Genomic DNA, 18,232 nt, shown 5'->3' with positions numbered 1-18,232 from the left:
AAACCCTTTAACGCAAAGAACGAGCATAAACAGAGTTTGAGTCGTAAAATGTATACATAATTAATGTAGGGGTCCGTGCAGAAATCTTGCCAAATGAGGAAAGATTTCCGCACAGCCTATCATTAATTATACATGCATCATTGTCATAGTAACCCTCTTACACAAAGCACGAGCATAAACAGAGTTTGAGTCGTAAAATGTATACATAATTAATTTAGGGGGTCGTGCAGAAATCTTGCCAAATGAGGAAAGACTTCCGCACAGCCTATCAATAATTATACATGCATCACTGTCATACTAAACCATTAACGCAAAGAACGAGCATAAACAGAGTTTGAGTCGTAAAATGTATACATAATTAATGTAGGGGTCCGTGCAGAAATCTTGCCAAATGAGGAAAGATTTCCGCACAGCCTATCATTAATTATACATGCATCATTGTCATAGTAACCCACAAAGAACGAGCATAAACAGAGTTTGAGGCGTAAAATGTATACATAATTAATGTAGGGGGCTGTACAGAAATCTTGCCAAATGAGGAAAGATTTCCGCACAGCCCATCATTAATGATACATGCATCATTGTTATAGTAACCCTCTTACACAAAGAACGAGCATGAAATAAGTTTGAGTCATAAAAGTATACATAATTAATATAGGGGGCCGTGCGTAAATCTTGCCAAATGAGGAAAGATTTCCGCACAGCCCATTCATTAATTATACATGCATCACTGTCATGCTAACTTTCTTACACAAAGAACGAGCATGAAATAAGTTTGAGTCGCAAAATGTATACATAATTAATGTGAGGAGCCGTGCGGAAATTTTGCCAAATGAGGAAAGATTTCCGCACAGCCCATCATTAATTATTCATGCTCACTGTCATAGTAACCCTCTTACACAAAGAACGAGCATAAACAGAGTTTGAGTCGCAACATGTATACATAATTAATATAGGGGGCCGTGCAGAAATCTTCCCAAATGAAGAAAGATTTCCACACAGCCCATACATAAATTATACATGCATCATTGTCATACTAAACCCTCTTACACAAAATTAAAGAACGAGCATGAATAGCGTTAGAGTCGCAAAATGTATACATAATTACGTAGGGGGCCGTGCGGAAATCTTGCCAAGCCTCTTTCTTCCTTCAAAGAGAGAGAGAACCCTTGGAATTGAACGAGGTTGATAAGATGGCGACCGAAAACGTGGAAGCTATCAAGGTACATCAAGGTAAGCATTAGCTATGTTTCAATGAGTTTCCGTTCGTCGGAAGTAGTTTCAAGAGCAATCCGTCGTTACGACTTCGAGTTGTTTCGCTAACGGCCAATTCGCTAACTCACTAAACAGTCTAAACAGATTTCATATTGCCTCTTAAGGTGGTACTGGAGGCTAAATCGATCTTTCAGATCATGACCTTATTTAAACATATGGGAGATTACTTAAAATGGGACCTGTACGCCAAATTTCAGAGATCAAGACTGACGCGTTCGCGAGCAATTAGCGAGAGAAGTTTGTTGTTTTCGGGGTTTTTCGCAGAAAAAACACGTACTGCCTACTGCGAAAATCCTTGTGTTGTGTTCGTGTACAATTCCCCAAAGATCACGGTGTTGAGAGATCTGTCAATAGTGCTCTCTTTTTATGAAAGATGAGACCGTTCTGGATCTACTAGATGGATGAAATAAAATTATTGTCTTTGTTTTTATCATTTGCCCAAAATCAACAACTGTTACAATATTTCATTCATCACTGTAGTAACAGCATTGAGCAGGAAGTCTCAGAAGCCTTTCTAGGCTTATCGAGGAGACCACCCTTACTAACTGTTACTAATAACTCTGGCGATATATGAAATTATCATAATCTACGTTAAATGATAAATTCCTATAATAGGGCAAGGAACGAGCTACAACTAAAATATACTAATAACATCGAACAGATCAAGAGAAAAGTACTAATTGTCGAAGAGTAGAAAATACAAGAATATTTGATTGGTAAGGATAAAGTTTTTCAGTTTTCTTTTAAAAGTTGATTGACACCTGTTTTTTAAGATCCCTTGGCAGGTTATTAAATATATCTACTCCCTTATAACTTATACTAAATTTTCTAATATTTATTTTGGTTAAAGGCTTGTGTAATTTTTTGGTTGATCGTGTATTTTAATTATGCACATCGAAGTAGGTAACTGATTATTTATGAATTGTCTTGTTAATATGGCAATGGTGTAATAATTAATTTGATATACATTCAGTATCTGCAACTCATCAAATAACGGTTTCTATGATTGTATTGTTTGAAAGTCATTATCCGTACAATTTTCTTTTGTAGTTTATATATCCTGTTTAGATGGGATTGGTACGCATTAGCCCAAACAATATTTCCATAATAAATAGAGGGATAGATTAAAGCATAATAAATTGATTTCAGCAAAGATTTAGTTACATAATGCCTTGCCTTACATAAATATTCCTGTAAATCTTGATATTTTGTTTGATTCATAATTTATGTGTTCAGTCCATTTCAACTGTTTATCAATTATTGTTCCAAGAAATTTTGTATGTTGTGCTTGAGTAATACAATGGTCTTCTATCTTAATTCTTAATTCATGATCTATTTTCTTCCTTGATGATTTAAACAGCATAAAGTAAGTGTTTGTGAGATTGAGTGATAACTTGTTTAATTGTAGCCAAATGGTTACTTTTTCTAATTCTTCGTTTATTTTAGCTATTAGTGTATCCAGATTTTTATGAGACATTAACAAATTAGTATCATCCGCAAAAAGAATGAAAGATAATAGGTTCGAACTATCGTTAATGTAAATTAACAATAGTAGTGGACCCAGGACAGATCCTTGAGGAGCTCCACATAGTATTTCTTTTTTGTCCGATAGTTCGTTGTTGTAATTAACGCGCTGATGTCTCTTAGTTATATAACTCTTCAAATCAATCCAATGCAATCCCTCTAATACCATAAAATTCTAACTTTTGAAGTAGCAAGTCATGATTTACAGTATCAAAAGCTTTAGACAGATCTAGAAAAACCCCAGCTACAAATTGTTCGTTATCTATAGCAGTTGTTATTCTATAACTATCTATGAGGTCGATAAGCGCAAAATTTGTTGAGAGATTTTTTCCTGAATCCGTATTGGTGACTACTGAGTACACATATTTTATTTAAGTAATTCAATAATCGTTTGTACATCATTTTCTCCAACATTTTAGAAAAACAAGGTAACAAAGATATAGGTCTGTAGTCTGTGAATTCACATTTGTCTCCTGTCTTGTATACTGGAATAATAATCCAAATTTTTTAAGTCTACAGGTATCTTACCAGTAGTAAAAGTGAGATTTATAATGTATGATAACGGTAGACTTAATTCTGATGCTAACAGTTTAGCTACCCGGGGCATGATATTATCATGTCCGCAACTTTTTGATTGGTCAAGATTTTCTAAATCTCTCTTAATTTCCTGTTCACAAACAGGTGATAATAGCATCGAATCCATAAAACTTTCCTTCAAGTAATCTTTGAATGATAAATTAGTATTGGTTGTTATCTTCTTAGCAAGGTTCTGTCTAACGTTAACAAAATAATCATTGAATCTGTTACCAATTTCCTTCCTGTTAGTAACTGGTTCATGATCTGATCTTTCTTAAATTCTGTAACATGCACTGTCTCTTTCTTCTTTCTGTTGAGCACATCATTAACTAGTTTCCACGTATGTTCTATGTTGCCTTTAGTAGTATCAAATTGTCGTTCATAATATTTCTTTTTCAGAATAATTTTTAGCTTATTCAATCTGTTACAATAATATTTGTACTTTGCCTTCATTTCTTCGTTTCCGTTGCTTAAACGTTTTTTGTATAGCATGTTTTTAATTCTAGAAGATTTGATGAATCCTTTTGTGATCCAAGGTTTGTTACTGGTTTTAGACTCTTTATTAGAATAATTCTTATTAGGAATACATGTATTATACAAGCGTAGAAATTTTTCCTGAAAATATGAATAAGCATCGTCAACATCATTGATTGTCTTAAGGTATTCCCAGCTTATATTTTGAATTTCAATACGCAACTTATATATGTTTGCCTTGGTTAATTCTCTCCTCTTGAAGGAATTCTTTTTTGGTTTTTGTATATTTAAATTAGGCGATATTTGAACAACAGGTAAGTGATCTGAGAGATCATTAATCAAAATACCACTTGAGCGGTCTAAGTAAATGTTATTAATAAATATGTTATCAATTATTGTCGCTGAGTTAGTTGTAATTCTTGTTGGCCTGATAATGACAGGATAAAACTGCGAGCTATACATTTGATTAAGAAATCTGTTTGCATGTTCATTGCTCCCATATTTTAAGAGATCAATATTAAAATCATCCATTAATATACAGGTCTTAATTGTTTTCGTTATCCATTGTGTGAAGGATTGTTTCAATTCTGTTTCAAAGTCATTACAATTATTGGTGGGTGGTCGACTATAAATCGTTCCTATTATAATTTTATCATTTTCCTTACGGCATGTCTCTATAAAAATACTCTCTAAGATATCATCTTTTTGTAAGTTTAAGTCATTTCGAACACGGTAAGTGAAAGCTGAACATATAAACATCCCTACTCCCCCACCAGACTTTGTTTTCCTGTTAATATTAACAAATGAGTAACCAAGCCAATCAACGCTTCGCGACCGTTGCGCTTCAAATACCCAACCCTGCCGGGCAACGGTCGCGAAGCGTTGATTGGCTGATTTAAAGTGGACTGCATGCTTAGAATTCCTTTGGTCCCTGACTTTGCTACAGATCATAGTTTGAAACCTACCTGGAGGACTTGAGCTCCGCTTTTCTCGAAGGAAATTTGACGAATGAAGCCCAAACGCGGCAACGACATGGCAAAATATGCAGTTAATCAGATGCCGTTGAAAATACTGCAAGAATTTTTCAAATTTTGTGACAATTCCGGTTTGAAGTAACGACCCATAGCGGTCGCCGGCTAGCCTGCGAACGCAGACGTATTTCCGGCTGTCGCTTCACTCCGCCGAAGGAGTGAAGCGACAGCCGGAAATACGTCTGCGTTCGCAGGCTAGTTCGCCGGCGGTGTGCGACAAATGCAGACTGCAGACTTGCAGACCTGCAGATCTGCAGACTTGCAGGCTTGCAGACTTGCAGACTTGCAGACTTGCAGACTTGCAGACCTGCAGACTTGCAGACTAATGCAGACTTGCAGACTTGCAGACTCAACATACTGGCCTTTCCCAATTCATTTTAAAAATAGTATTGTGTAACCCCCGCCATTCCATATCATGCGCTGTCCGCTTGGTAGGCTTTGATACTTGGCTACTTTCACGGTTGTCGTTCAGGAATTAAATTCGTACGTTTTGAGAAAACTTTGTCAAACTATATAGCAAACAGCATAGTAAGCGCTAAGTTTTGGAAAAAATACAATTTTAGTGATTATTTTACATTCTAAAATATCAGGATCAGGTAAACGCTCCGACGAACAAGGCCAGTGTTGGATTGAATTTATCGGGTATCGAACGCCTGGCAAGAACGAATTAGCTGCACAGCGTTATTCAAAAGACATTAATAAGGCTTTTCCGATATCTTGATTGGTTATCGAGATATCCGAGTTCAAAGTTAGAATAGCAAAAAATATGTAGACGAGCTGCTCAGGTGGTCGCCATGCCAGAGTTAGTTTGAATTTAAAGCCCTGTGCGAGATTTTAACTCTTAAAATTTCGTAAACAACAAATGTCGCCACAAGGGATTATATCACCTCGATCGTACTAAATGCCGCGAGCTAGTGAATCAGCAATACTCCATGGAACCAACAACACTACCACACAATTCTCGTTAAATTCTAAAGTCGCGAAAATCCGGAAGTATGCAGGTCGCGCAAGTCTTCACGGTTGTCCTCTGAAAGTAGCCAAGTAGCCTTAAAAGCGTACTAAGCAGACAGCGCATGATGTGGAATGCCGGAGGTTACACAATATTATTTTTAAAATGAATTTGGAAAGGCCAGTATCAGTGAGTCTGCAAGTCTGCATGTCTGCAAGTCTGCAGGTCTGCAGGTCTGCAAGTCTGCAAGTCTGCAGTCTGCATTTGTCGCACACCGGTTCGCCGGCGGGTTCTTGCCCGCCTTGTCTCCCTTTCTCTAGTACCACAGGCGGCCCAAGCTTAATTCAAGCTGTGATCGGTGATCATCTAGACTTTCTCAAAGTCGCTGGCTCGCTTCTCATTGAATGGACCTGGCACGAGCCATGACCGCTATTACGCAATATGATCACCACTCACAGCTTGAGCTTGCGCCACCTGTGCTAGTACCGGCCTTCGGCCGGCAACACCGTTGAAAGGTAAACTCGCCAGAGAAAGGTTTCTACGGCTCGGAATGGCAAAAAAACACCACGCATGACTCAATCAACATTTCCTTGAAACTTTATTTCAACATAAAGGTAAAAGGCCTTTAAATATTTCAACCGAACGTGTCGTGTGAATATAAAGTCTCAAGTTGCAAACAGTCATTACACCACACAAACAGAGGGTGGTCCGCCTGTGTTTTCACCACTTACCCAACTACCTAGCAGCACTGACGCTATTCCAATATTTGTCTTTCAGGTTTGATGGAACGCCGATAGCACGGGTCGCGTCGCGTAATCCAACGAACGGCGATCAGTCGTACTTTTCCCCCTCATATTACGCACGAAAAGTGACAGTCAAATTATGCGGCTTCGCCGCTCGCTAGATCCATCGTGCGCTAGATGCGCGCTCCAAAAATTAGGAGAAGACAGACTGCTCGCAGTCTTACGGCGATCTTGAAGCCAGGAAAAAACAGGAGAGAAATGCATGATTCTCCAGCTAGCTTCCCTCAACTTATCAAAATCTAGCCCTATCCTCGACTGTGATCCTGGAACACAAGCTTCGTTACCCTTTTCGGACTTCTCCTTCATAGTGTGTAACCGCTTTCTCGGCGGCATCACTTCTTTTCCCTCTTTTTTAGACGTATATCTCCTCTAAAACTAGCTTCTTCTATCACACGTGTTTGTCTGTTTGATTCAACGCCATCACACTGTTGGGGTTCTGTTGCGGGTGCCATTGCTATGCAGAGGTGTCATTGTTTATAATCGCTTCTCCTGATTGGTTTCGCGGGAAAAATAGCACCCCGTAAAAGGAAAGAAAGGGCCTAAAAAGGTCCGTTTTTGATGATTTACCGCTGTAAACTGTTATTACAGGCGTACAAAAACATGGCTGCCATTGAATCCAAGCCGACGGAAGCTTTCAAGCTGATTACTCGGGCCGCGAGGCGGCACGAGTTAAGGTTTCGGTAGCATTATCAAATACTTTTTTATTTTTTTGGTCGCGATGGGCCGAGAGATAAGACTTCGGGCCACAAGTTATTGTTCTCTGTCTCATTTTTTGTACTCGGGTGGCACGAGTAAAGTTTTCGGTCGCGTTATCAAATTCTTCGCGTTCTTTGTACTCGGGCCGTGAGGCGCCGAGTTAAGTAATCGGGGAAGGGGAGGGGAGGGTCCCAAACTCCCTCATTTTTTCGCTCCCTTAGCTCTCCCACCCTTTCCCCGATGTATTCTGCGAGTCACTATCCTTTCGAATCAAAACATTTGGCGTCGGTTGTGAAGCGTTCGTGGACGTTTCCCTTAGCGTAGAGAGGGTTCTGGAGTCGTTAGAACAAAAAGGTGAAGGCAATCTGATAGCATGTCGAGTGGCGAAGAAAGCGAAAACGTAAGGATTAAAGCCCGTGGATATAGCATAAGAGAAGAGGAGGTAGCTTGAACATGGTACATTCCGTATCGTCTGATTAGCGAGGATGACAGTTGTGCAAGAAATCATGAACCTTTAGAAGGTTTGTCACACGAGCAGCACGCGCATGAATTTAACTCCGCATGATGTAGATGGTAGGCATCGAAAACGCGAATGAGAAATCGAAACAGAAAAGTATAGTGAGGTTTTGTAGCTTTCTTCGGGACCCTCGCAAGACGCTGCAGAATGCTCAGAAAATTCAAAGAATTCCAAAGCCGGATTCGAATGCAGTCCTCACAGCAAGCAACGCGAATGTTTTACAGAAGAAGAATGGTCATGTCGAATCGAACGATCGATCGCAAGTGCACGCTGAGGAAGAGGGGAAAAGAGAGACAGTTTCTGACTTAGTGAACGCTTGGAATAATAGGACAGCAGAGGTGCTTGATGTTTAGGCGAATAGGATCCATTAACTCGTTTTAACTTTCAAAGGTCATCTTTAAGAAATGCCGAAATCCACGTTTGAGAAAACAGCTGCTCTTTAGCTTTTATTTTAATGTCCACGCCTTAGGTTTTCATCCAGAGACTTACGAGTTCGAACTTCGCATAATAAACATCCAACAAGATGCCCCTAATGGCATGTACACGGAATGCTTAATATAGCCCCATTTATTCCCATTTGTATGCTTCGGAGATTTTTAAAAACTATCCTCCCTTCGCAATTGAAATAATTGAACGGTTTTATTTAGAGAGACTGCGTGATATTTTATCGTTGTGTTACTGGGAATCATACCGGAAATTACTCTACAATAAGGTCATGATCCCTTTGAAACTGGTCTGGCTTCCTTCGCATTTAATCATTTGATCTGTTTGTGAAAGCGTAATTTCTTCGCTGTGAACTCTCCCAATTTCCACCGTTTAAACTGTCGAGTACTACTTAGAAGTTATTATTTCGATTTACCGCTTGAAAAAGGTTTGTTTTCTTTCTGAAAACGGCAGATCAGAGTCTAAAATTCATACATGTGGCCGCCATTGAACGAAAGCAACCTTTCAATGATGATTTGCTTTGACGTCACACAGGTAGAGATAAGTGGGTCCCCTCCCTCGTGATATACGCGCCGATAATGGATTTTGATTGGGCCGTTTTTGTTGAGGACAATCAGAACAATAGATCCCTTCTCAATAATGATTTGACATCACACAGGAAGGGATGAGTGGGTCCCCTTTCTCGTGACATTTGCCTGAATCATAGATTTTGATTGGGCCGCTTCTGTTGAAGACAATCAGAACAATACATCCTTACTAGGAACGTGCAGATTTGTGGCTACGACGAAGAAAAAGATACCCGACCCAAACCTAGACACGGCCTGCCCTGCGGGCATTCCGTGTAATTAGCCCCAAAAGAAAGTACCGCTGCATGAATAGCTTTGATTTGGGTGACCAGAATTAGACTTAATTTTCCAATTTGACTTTATAGAGATGTAATCGGTGATGCGATCGCTATCGTGTCACAGTCAGTTCTGCGATGACAATTCTCGTGTTTGATTCCTCCGCCGGAAAAATTCTGAACCTTCATGGGTTATCGCGCGGAGCATTTTTATTACGAAACGCGAAACAAGGCACGTTCAGAAAAATTGGCGGGCCAAGGAATACATCACGAACGACAAATTATGCGAACGTACTTGCAATTTTGTCATCAGTTTTTGAATTTGTTCAAGAAGGAAACCGTTTTGTCAACAAACGTCTTTAATTTGTGCCCTAGAGCCCACAGAGCTTTGTTTGGCTAAATCATGTTTCATATCGTTGATACATCTGAGTAAAATAATTTGAGCTTATATTGATAAGTTGATATTAGAGTGTTTATGTCAGTGTATGCTAAATATAGGAGATTTAGAAATTGTCAATTGTACAGAAATTTTTATACATCGTCGACAAATGCCTCCCCAAGTACCACCCATTAAACAAGATCTTCAACAGACACACACTAAAACTCAGCTACTCATGCATGCCAAACATGAAAACCATCATCGCATCACATAAAAAAACAGATACTCTCAAGTGTAGCTACAACCCCAAACCAAAATCATGACCCGAGCTGCAACTGTAGGAAGAAAGCAGAATGCCCACTTGATGGTAAATGCGTCCAAGCGAACGACGGTAACAACAACAGGATCGTACGTGGGACTGGCATCAAACTTTAAAGAAGACCAAAGAACGATACCGAAACCACAGCACATTCTTCCGAAACGCCAACAGATGAAATGCAACGGAACTGTCTAAACAATAAATGGACCCTGAAGGACGCAAACAAAACATTTCTATTTGAATGGAAAGTACTCAAAAAGTGCAAACCCGATAATAACACTAACAAGAAATGTAACCTATGCCTTCACGAAAGGTTTATTTCCTTAGAAAAGATCTTAGTAGCCTGAGCAAACGCAATGAATTACCAAGTTCAAGCCCCCACAGAAATAGATATGTACCCAAAACCTCTCGAATAACGTAAAGTAACCGCTTTAACCCAGGGTCGAGGTTGCCTTTTTTGTTGAATGAACTAGAATGAACTTAGTTTGCTGTTCAGAATAAAATAATTTGTTGTGGTCAGCGACGACGATGTAAATGCATTTTCCAAACAACAAGAGAACGAGAATACTAAGAAGAAAACGCTCAATGATCTAAAGATTTTAAGAGAATTTCTAGAAACTTTCGACGAGAAAAGAGAAATAGAGAATATTACGCTTGCGGAAATACAAGCAATTATCAAAAAGTTTGTGCTTGCTGTTCGAAAAATAAAAAAAAAAACGGCGACGAGTATGAGCCCTCGTCTATCAAAGCTTTTCTGCAAAGTATCGACCGCTATCTTCGAAACTGATAACTATGGATTCTCAGTTTTTAACGACAAGGAATTCCACGAAGTACAAGATATTTAAAAAAGAAACAAAAGCAGTTAAAATCTATCGGCAAAGGAAACCGACCCAATGCAGCGGATCCGCTCTCAGATGAAGATATCGCAACGTTTTACAGCTGCGGAGTCGTAGGAATTGACTCTCCTAGAGCTCTCCTTAATGCTCATTGGTTGAACAACTGTATTTACTTCGGGATGAGGCCTGGTAAAGAACAGAGAGATCTTTGTTGGGGTGATTTGCAGTTGAAGACTGCATGATTCAGAGGGAAACCGCTTCGTCGAGTTCAGTCAGGAAAGACAAACGAAAACGCGCACTGGTGAAAACCGTCGAACTTTGAGGGAGAAAAAACCTCAAATTTACGAAAACAAGAACAACCCAGATCGCTGTCCTATTAATACTTACTTGGCCTACAAAAATCGCCGCCCTGCAGACATGATGACGGATGAATCTCCTTTCTATCTTGCTGTTAATATTGAAAGCCCGAAACCAGGTCAAAAGTGGTTTAAATGCTCCCCGTTTGGAGTCAATTCTCTAAGAAGCATGCTCAGGAACATGATAAAAGACTCAGGACTGAAAACGGACAAAACACTCGTGAATCACAGCACCAGAAAGCATTTGGTTCAGAAACTGGTGGATAATGATGTACCTCCAAACGAAATCATTCAAATAACTGGACATTAAAACGTCAACTCGTTGAACAACTACTCAACTTTATCCGATAAGAAACAACAACAAATTTCTGCTGTGTTGTCTAACACTGCTAGCACCTCAAAAACCTTGTCAACTGTCTCGATAGAATAGAAGACTGAGTCGGCTCGCTTTTTACCTGATTCATCTACAGGAGGTTTATTTCAAAACTGCAAAATCGGGACGGTAAACGTTCAAGTTTATTCCGGTCGTACTGAAGAGCCTTTACGGATTCCTAGTGAAAAGAGACTGAAAATAACTGTATCTGATGATTCAAGCCAGAGTCAGTAATGGAGTAACCAATTCACATGTATTTAGTCCCATTTACTTGTAATTTGACTGTTTAAACATTTTTCTACTTTGCACTGAGTATTTTGTATTTTGTATCAAGCTAAGAAATTGTAAAATGCCCAGATCCAACTTTTCAATCTCCATCACGTATGTTTATTGTCCATATAATAAAAAGAAAATTACACGGTGGCTTAAAGATATGAATTTTATTTTCTCGTGTTAAAAACAATATTTCACTCACTCGCTGCGCTCGTTCGTAAAATATTATTTACCACTCGAAAATAAAATTCATATCTTTGCGCCGCCGTGTAATATTCTCTATATATCTACCGATTTTGGGGAGTTAACGATGCTGGAAGTTGTCACTGCTAAAAGATCGTAGGCTTACGCACCACGCAGTCAAATATGGTCCGAATATCAGCTGAAAACAGCTTCTTGTTTTTTTTACGATTCCAGCGCAATTTTTGAGGAAAAAATGCATGTTGATCAAAAGGTGGGAGCGAGTTCATTTAAAATTACTTTCGAAGGCTTATCAGAAGGGCTTGAAACTTGGAAGCCATAAAATACGTACTTGAACGAACATTTTTGTGCGAGTACGTCAAATGCCTTCAAATACAAGACTCGTAGTCGCGTCTCATTTTTTACGAGATTGAATAATTACATTTGAAGACATAATTTTTTTCCGTTTGAGTTTTCTCTGACGCACCCTGACACGATGCTAGGTCTTAACATTGCACATCAATTGGCCAATGCTTTTTGAAATGCAGGACATTTTCTTTGAGTTTTATAGAGATATGCCAAATGGCAAGGTTTCGACCACGCCCATTAACAGATCAAATTTCTGGAATTCCTTTCATTCTTTTGGAATAAGAATATTTTTAATAAAATTACATGTAATAACATGTTAAAATTTGATGAAGTTTAAGTGATTTTTTTTAACAGATTTTATGCATGTAGATATGTGATGAAAATGTGCAAATTAGCCTCCAGTACCACCTTAATACAGGGCGTAACATGTCGATAATTTCGAAAGTCGATAAACATCGATCGTTTTCGGTCGAATTCGATACTAATCAATCAACAAATATCGGAAATCGATAAGAATTGATCGCAAGATTTCTAGTGAGTATCGATTTCGGTTGATTTTCAATGTTAAAATTCGATTTGATCGATTTTAATCGACAAGTATCAGAATATGAAAAAGATATAAAGACTGCAGTCGAACGTGGACTAGCGAAGGGAAAGTCGATCAGCCATAGCAAGACTCGAACAGCCTAGCACGGCTGAACGAAAAAACATTGACCATTCCTCAACGTAAACAGCCTATTCTACGTTGATTACCAACAACACTTAAAACAAACCACTTGCTTGCTCCTTACAGATTTACTTTTGAGCGGTTGAACACTTCTATAAATTGCCGTTTGAGCTATCGGATTATTGGCTTGGTTAATTTCGCGGCCGATTTAAAACTGGCCGAATTTCTGTCAATGACAAATTGAAAGTCAGTTTGAAATCTTGTGATTATCGACTATCTTAGACAAATTAAACTTGTCGATTGAAAATTATCGACAATTAGTATACAGCTATTTCAATTAACGTTGTCGGATCAAAGTACAAAGCTATAAGACAAGACCTCAAGATTCTGTGGATTTTTTTTATGAATAAGTTCATCAAAATCAGTTATGCCTCGTCTGTCCAGTGAAGATATACGATGGCGAGCCATTTGGATGAAAGAAATGTTAGGATATCAAATGGATGAGATGGCAGCCTCTTTGAAGATGTCTTTAAGCTTTAAGCTTTGATCCAACAACGTTAATTGAAATAGCTGTATACCGCACAAGTGAATAGTGCTTTTCGCGCGCGCTGATTGGCTAGCTCGGAGGTGATTGGCCAAGTACTATTCACCTCCGAGCAACTGAAGAGAAACAAGATGGCTTCCCGTTTCGCCACGGTTACTTAGGATGAAAATATTTCGATAAAAGAGACGGCTGTTACAAAAAATAAAAAAATTGGCAACAAATTTTGGTTTGACGGCATTACATGGTAAGTTATTTAATCTTTCAAACCTCATATTCTAAGGCGAAAAATAAAAATACAATGCATTGTTTACAAAAACTGTCGATCACTATAATTACAATGTAAACAATGAAACATCTAATGTTTTGCAGTATGGTTTCAACAACAGGACAAATTTCACACAACAATCGAAGAAAAGACATGTGAGCAACTAAACAAGTGCCTCCAAAAGTTTTATTTGTCTGCAAGAAAGCAAGACGGAACTTTCTACAATAAGAAATCGCTTACCGCGCGGCGCGCGAGATTTTTAAATTTCCCACCATTTGTCGGTATACTGTCAAAATTTAATAAAGTAATTTTTGGTCCACTTCTTATTCAGCTTGTGTGGTATATACTAAAACATTTATTCACCTCAGTGTCGGTGAAAGTGATGGATATTTACCTCGCCGCTTCGCGTTAAATATCCATCACTATTCACCTCCACTTTGGTGAATAATTGTTAACTATCGACTTATCGAATACGTTTTCGATGATCGATTTCGATCAACATGTTACGCCCTGCTTAATACTGCAACAGAAGTATTTTTGCACAGTTTATGACTATGTGAAAAGCAGATCTTAGTATGGGTTACTGGAATCCAGAAAGAAAATTGCGGGTAGCGGGGCAGCAATTATTGTAAAAGGCAGTAAAATACAAAGCAATGTACATGTATTGCCTTTTTTTCCAAATTTTAGAGTTTTATTATTTCGGAAAAATGCATGGTTATCCCAATTTTCTCTTTGGATACCAAGAGCTCTTGCTAATTAAGTTCTGCTTTCTCCGCATAGTTTAAATGGCGCAAAATATCTCTGTATTACCAGTCGTGAGCACCACCCATAGGAAAACCGAGTATCTCGAGATGCGCAGGACGTATGCGCGGTAACAAAAGTAGGCACCGTCCTTAAGCTTAAATATATATTAAGCTTGCTTATTAAGGAAATGTCTTTTCTACAGGTCACATTCCACAGGTTACAAGTACAGGTCATTGTTGTTCTGTTTATACTGTAACCAAGAGGGTTAGTGTACCCTAGGCCTGACTAAGCTTTTTAGTGTGGAGTGTAGGGCTAGGATACAATAAAGAAAGGGCTAAAGAATGGTAAAATTTGAGACTCCCTGAAATGTCAAGGCTCTAAAATCCGAGACCGAGACGACTATTATTTTTTTTAAATCTGAGAACGAGAAGCCGATTAGCCTTGTTCTTTTAAAGGCATAATATGGCAATTAACAAGCAGAATTTATCCAAGCCTACATGTTTCACAGCCTGCGCGATTGCGATGTTGAGCTGTTTTTCACTTTTCTTTGTTTTGTGTTTTATGACAGTCCATTCAGACTTAATAACCTGGCTTGCGAGACTCCGAGATTCAAAATCCAAAATTCAGGATCCCGCGACCTGCTTTATTTTTTATGAGCTTGAGATTCCGAAACTCTACTTTCTGAGACAATAGAAGCCTGTCACTTACGAGAGCTTTAAGCATAAAGGATTCTTCCTTGGTTTCAGGTTAACATTCTTGATCCAGCCGTAAATCACCTTGAATTTTAGATTCAAGATCTTTATCTACGAACATTATTAGGCAGTGCTATATTACTGTAAATGTGATCACGAAGTGTATACTTATATGAAAGATTTGCTGTAATATGAATCAGAATCTTTGAGTGGTCGCTTACGAGAGCTTAAAATCAAAGGAAAAGGCCAGTTGATAATTCCCAAAAGTGGGCACGGTCACTTATGGGAGCGGTCGCTTACGAGAGCTTTGATTACAGAGTTTGCATGTAAGTGACAATTTGAACGGGGTTTCACAATGGCAATTGTTACTACACCTGTAGAGCTGGCCGCTTACAAGAGTGGTCGCAAGGAGAGCTTCAACTGTAGTAGGGCTGGAAAGATTTCTACACAGTCCATCTGTGAGCTATATCCTGTCCCTTATAAACAATGAGAATGCAAGTCAGAACATCATTTTCAAGCTCAGCGTTTAAGAAAGTGTTTAGAGTTTTTTGTTTGAAAACAGCTCACAGATTAACAAATCGTGACCTTAAAGATCTATAGTTAACTCGTGCTAAACTTGCAAACTTGTTTTTGAAGTTGTTTGGGGTATTTGTAAGGTATCCGCTTGTTTGTGACTCAAAGTACCCAATTTCTCAGCAAATTTCATAAAATTGCAAAGCAAAGGTGTCTGACAATTATAAGAACATACGTTACCCCGGGATATAATGGAATGGTGGAATTCAGTTTTTTATTAAGGCAAGGCAATTAGGGAATTGTGTAACAATGGTCAAACTAGGGTGAGCATTTGGCTTGTTAATCTGTAAGTGCAATGGTGTTTGTTGATATGCATTTTCCTAAGAAAAGAGAGGAAGTTTTGCAAACACCACCATTTTCCCATCTTGCCTCTTCTTCCTGCAATCACTCATAACATGCTTTGTTCTCTTAATGATATGCTTGCCAGAATTGAATCAAAATTAATTTACAAACTGAAACTGCGGCGGCCCTTTGAGCCTGTATTTTCTTTTTCTTATAGGAATGTTTGGTTTCAGCTTGCTTGATATACAGTACGTAGCGGCTAAGGAGATCAAGAATCATGTCATTGAGTGGGACTTAAACAACAACAAAGGAGGCAAGTAATGCACATCTACCATTGAACATTCTGTTACAGTAACCTGATAACAGCAGCTGAAATGAACACTGTTAGGAGTTTGAAGGAGCCCATTGGAGATCCACCACAGTTAACAGTTGATATACTGTCACTGAGAGATGTGAAAACAACAACGAAGGAAATCAAAGATGTACCCTTGCCTGTAGACATCATGTTAATAACATCCAGGGACTGCGAGTTCTTGGCTTGTTACATGCAGATGATCAATCCGTTCAGATGTTACTTTGAGGATGCCGGCTACGTTTACTTTGATGGGGAAGACGAACGTCAACAGGAAAAAGTCTCAGTTGCTTTGGTATGGAGTTATCAAGGTCCTGGTGGTCCTGGTGGTACTCTCGTAACTGACGTCAAGAATGCAGCGACCCTGTTGAGGCCCAAGGCAGTTATGTGTGTGGGAACATGTAGTGCTATTAACCCTAACAAAACCAAACTGGGGGATGTTGTCATTTCGCGAAAAGCACGCGCAACTTCACGTAACCTGACACTTCGTGTAAGCAGACGTTTCCTCAACGTCATCAAAAATGCAGCTGAAGGCTATAATGCTCCTTTGAGGAATCCGGAAGCTTGTGAAATCAAAGTTCTTTGCGATGGTGAGTTCTTGAGTCTCCAAGAGCAGGTCACCAGTGAAGGGCGGCGTGAAGAACTGGCTAAATCTTATCCTCAAGCAACAGCCATGGAAACGGGAAGTGCAGGTGAGCTGATGTGTTTTGCCTTCTTCCAATTAGTTATGGCTTTAGCTGCCGAATGAATAGGACTACGGATTTTATATACAGGCTATTGTCATGTTTTCATCTTTAGAGCCACAAAAAAAGCAAGGAAATAAAGAAGGGAAGAGCTGCGGCGAAGGATGGAAGTCCAGCACTTAATTTTCACTGACCTGCGACTAATTGAAGGGGTGCACGGAATAAGGCCTTAAGTGACTTTTGATATAAGGTCAAATTCTCCTTTTGTTTCACACACAAATATAAGGCAATTTGGAAGGAGAATCTAGCAATTTATCAAGAATCACTTAAGGCTTTTTTCCAGGTACCCCTTCAATTATAGCATTAGTTCGTCTATAATCCCTCCTGTAATAGAGTAAACTCCAGGTCCCACAGATCGCACAAGGGCGTTTTTGCTCGCTCTGTCGTAGGACATCTGTAAGCTTAAGGCTTTAAATTCCGACAATCCTAATTTTGCTAAGTTAAATTTTGAAGTTCGACTTTACAGATTTTAGAAAAAGGTTCGGCTTAATTAACGTGACAGTGGCTTGAGAAATGTCTCTTTTATTGTGTAGAACAAAAATATTCCATTTTGCCGTGGGTCTGTCTTTGTAGAATCAGAGAAGACGTGTATGTAAAAACCTTAAGTATACCCTTTCCGAAGGTTCCTGTGCTACTTTTTTGTCCTCACGACATTTTGGCGGCGTCAGTGATCTGTAACTGAAAAGGTGCAGCGTAAAAGTTTGCGTGCATGTATCTGTGTCAAGTATAAGCTAGCTAGCTAGCTGGATAAGTAGATAGGAAGGTAGGTAGGCAGGCAGATTCACCAGTTATCAAAAATGTGGTCATCCACACAAGTATATGGATACGCATACACCGTAATCTTAATTCCATACGTCACTTAGGAATTGCTTTACTTTTTCTGTATGTAAGAAGCTTCCACATTGTTCATTTTTAGCGAAATTTCCAAATTTGCCAACGAAGCACGTTGCCCGCCGCCATTTTTTGAAAAGTCGTGATGTTAGGTAGTCTGATTGGCTCAATTATTTCAGGTGGAGCATATCAGTAAAATAACCCCGAGCAGTTTTGCCAGATATCAGCGATTTTAAACGTCGATTGTGGCAATCGGTGAACATCCTCGTCACAGTAGCGGCACGGCTGACTATTTTCGCCGATCGCCTTAATCAGCATATAAAA

The 18,232-nt window shown here is 39.0% G+C and overlaps 3 protein-coding genes across 19 annotated transcripts in view; all 3 read left to right on the top strand.

Annotated features, from left to right (window-relative positions):
* LOC146466007 (uncharacterized) overlaps positions 1-18,232 on the top strand; it is an 82,778-nt gene that overhangs the window by 54,103 nt on the left and 10,443 nt on the right. The gene's annotated exons all lie outside the window — the stretch shown is intronic.
* LOC146466006 (uncharacterized) overlaps positions 1,135-18,232 on the top strand; it is a 35,665-nt gene continuing 18,567 nt past the window's right edge. The window contains exon 1 of the mRNA XM_085127914.1: positions 1,135-1,223. Coding sequence (XP_084984040.1) covers positions 1,194-1,223 — 30 coding nt within the window. The 5' untranslated portion in view covers positions 1,135-1,193. The remainder of the gene's footprint in view (positions 1,224-18,232) is intronic.
* Positions 16,273-18,232, top strand: part of LOC146466008 (death domain-containing ATP nucleosidase-like) — a 4,938-nt gene continuing 2,978 nt past the window's right edge. Inside the window, exon 1 of the mRNA XM_085127798.1 lies at positions 16,273-17,026. Within this exon, the coding sequence (XP_084983924.1) occupies positions 16,357-17,026 (670 nt within the window). The 5' untranslated portion in view covers positions 16,273-16,356. The remainder of the gene's footprint in view (positions 17,027-18,232) is intronic.

This window comes from Pavona decussata, unplaced genomic scaffold (genome assembly GCF_977016875.1).
Source record: "Pavona decussata unplaced genomic scaffold, jaPavDecu1.1 SCAFFOLD_154, whole genome shotgun sequence".
NCBI classification, from domain to species: domain Eukaryota; kingdom Metazoa; phylum Cnidaria; class Anthozoa; order Scleractinia; family Agariciidae; genus Pavona; species Pavona decussata.
The sequence above is the reverse complement of the archived record's forward strand: the minus strand, read 5'-3'. Positions and strand labels throughout refer to the sequence as shown.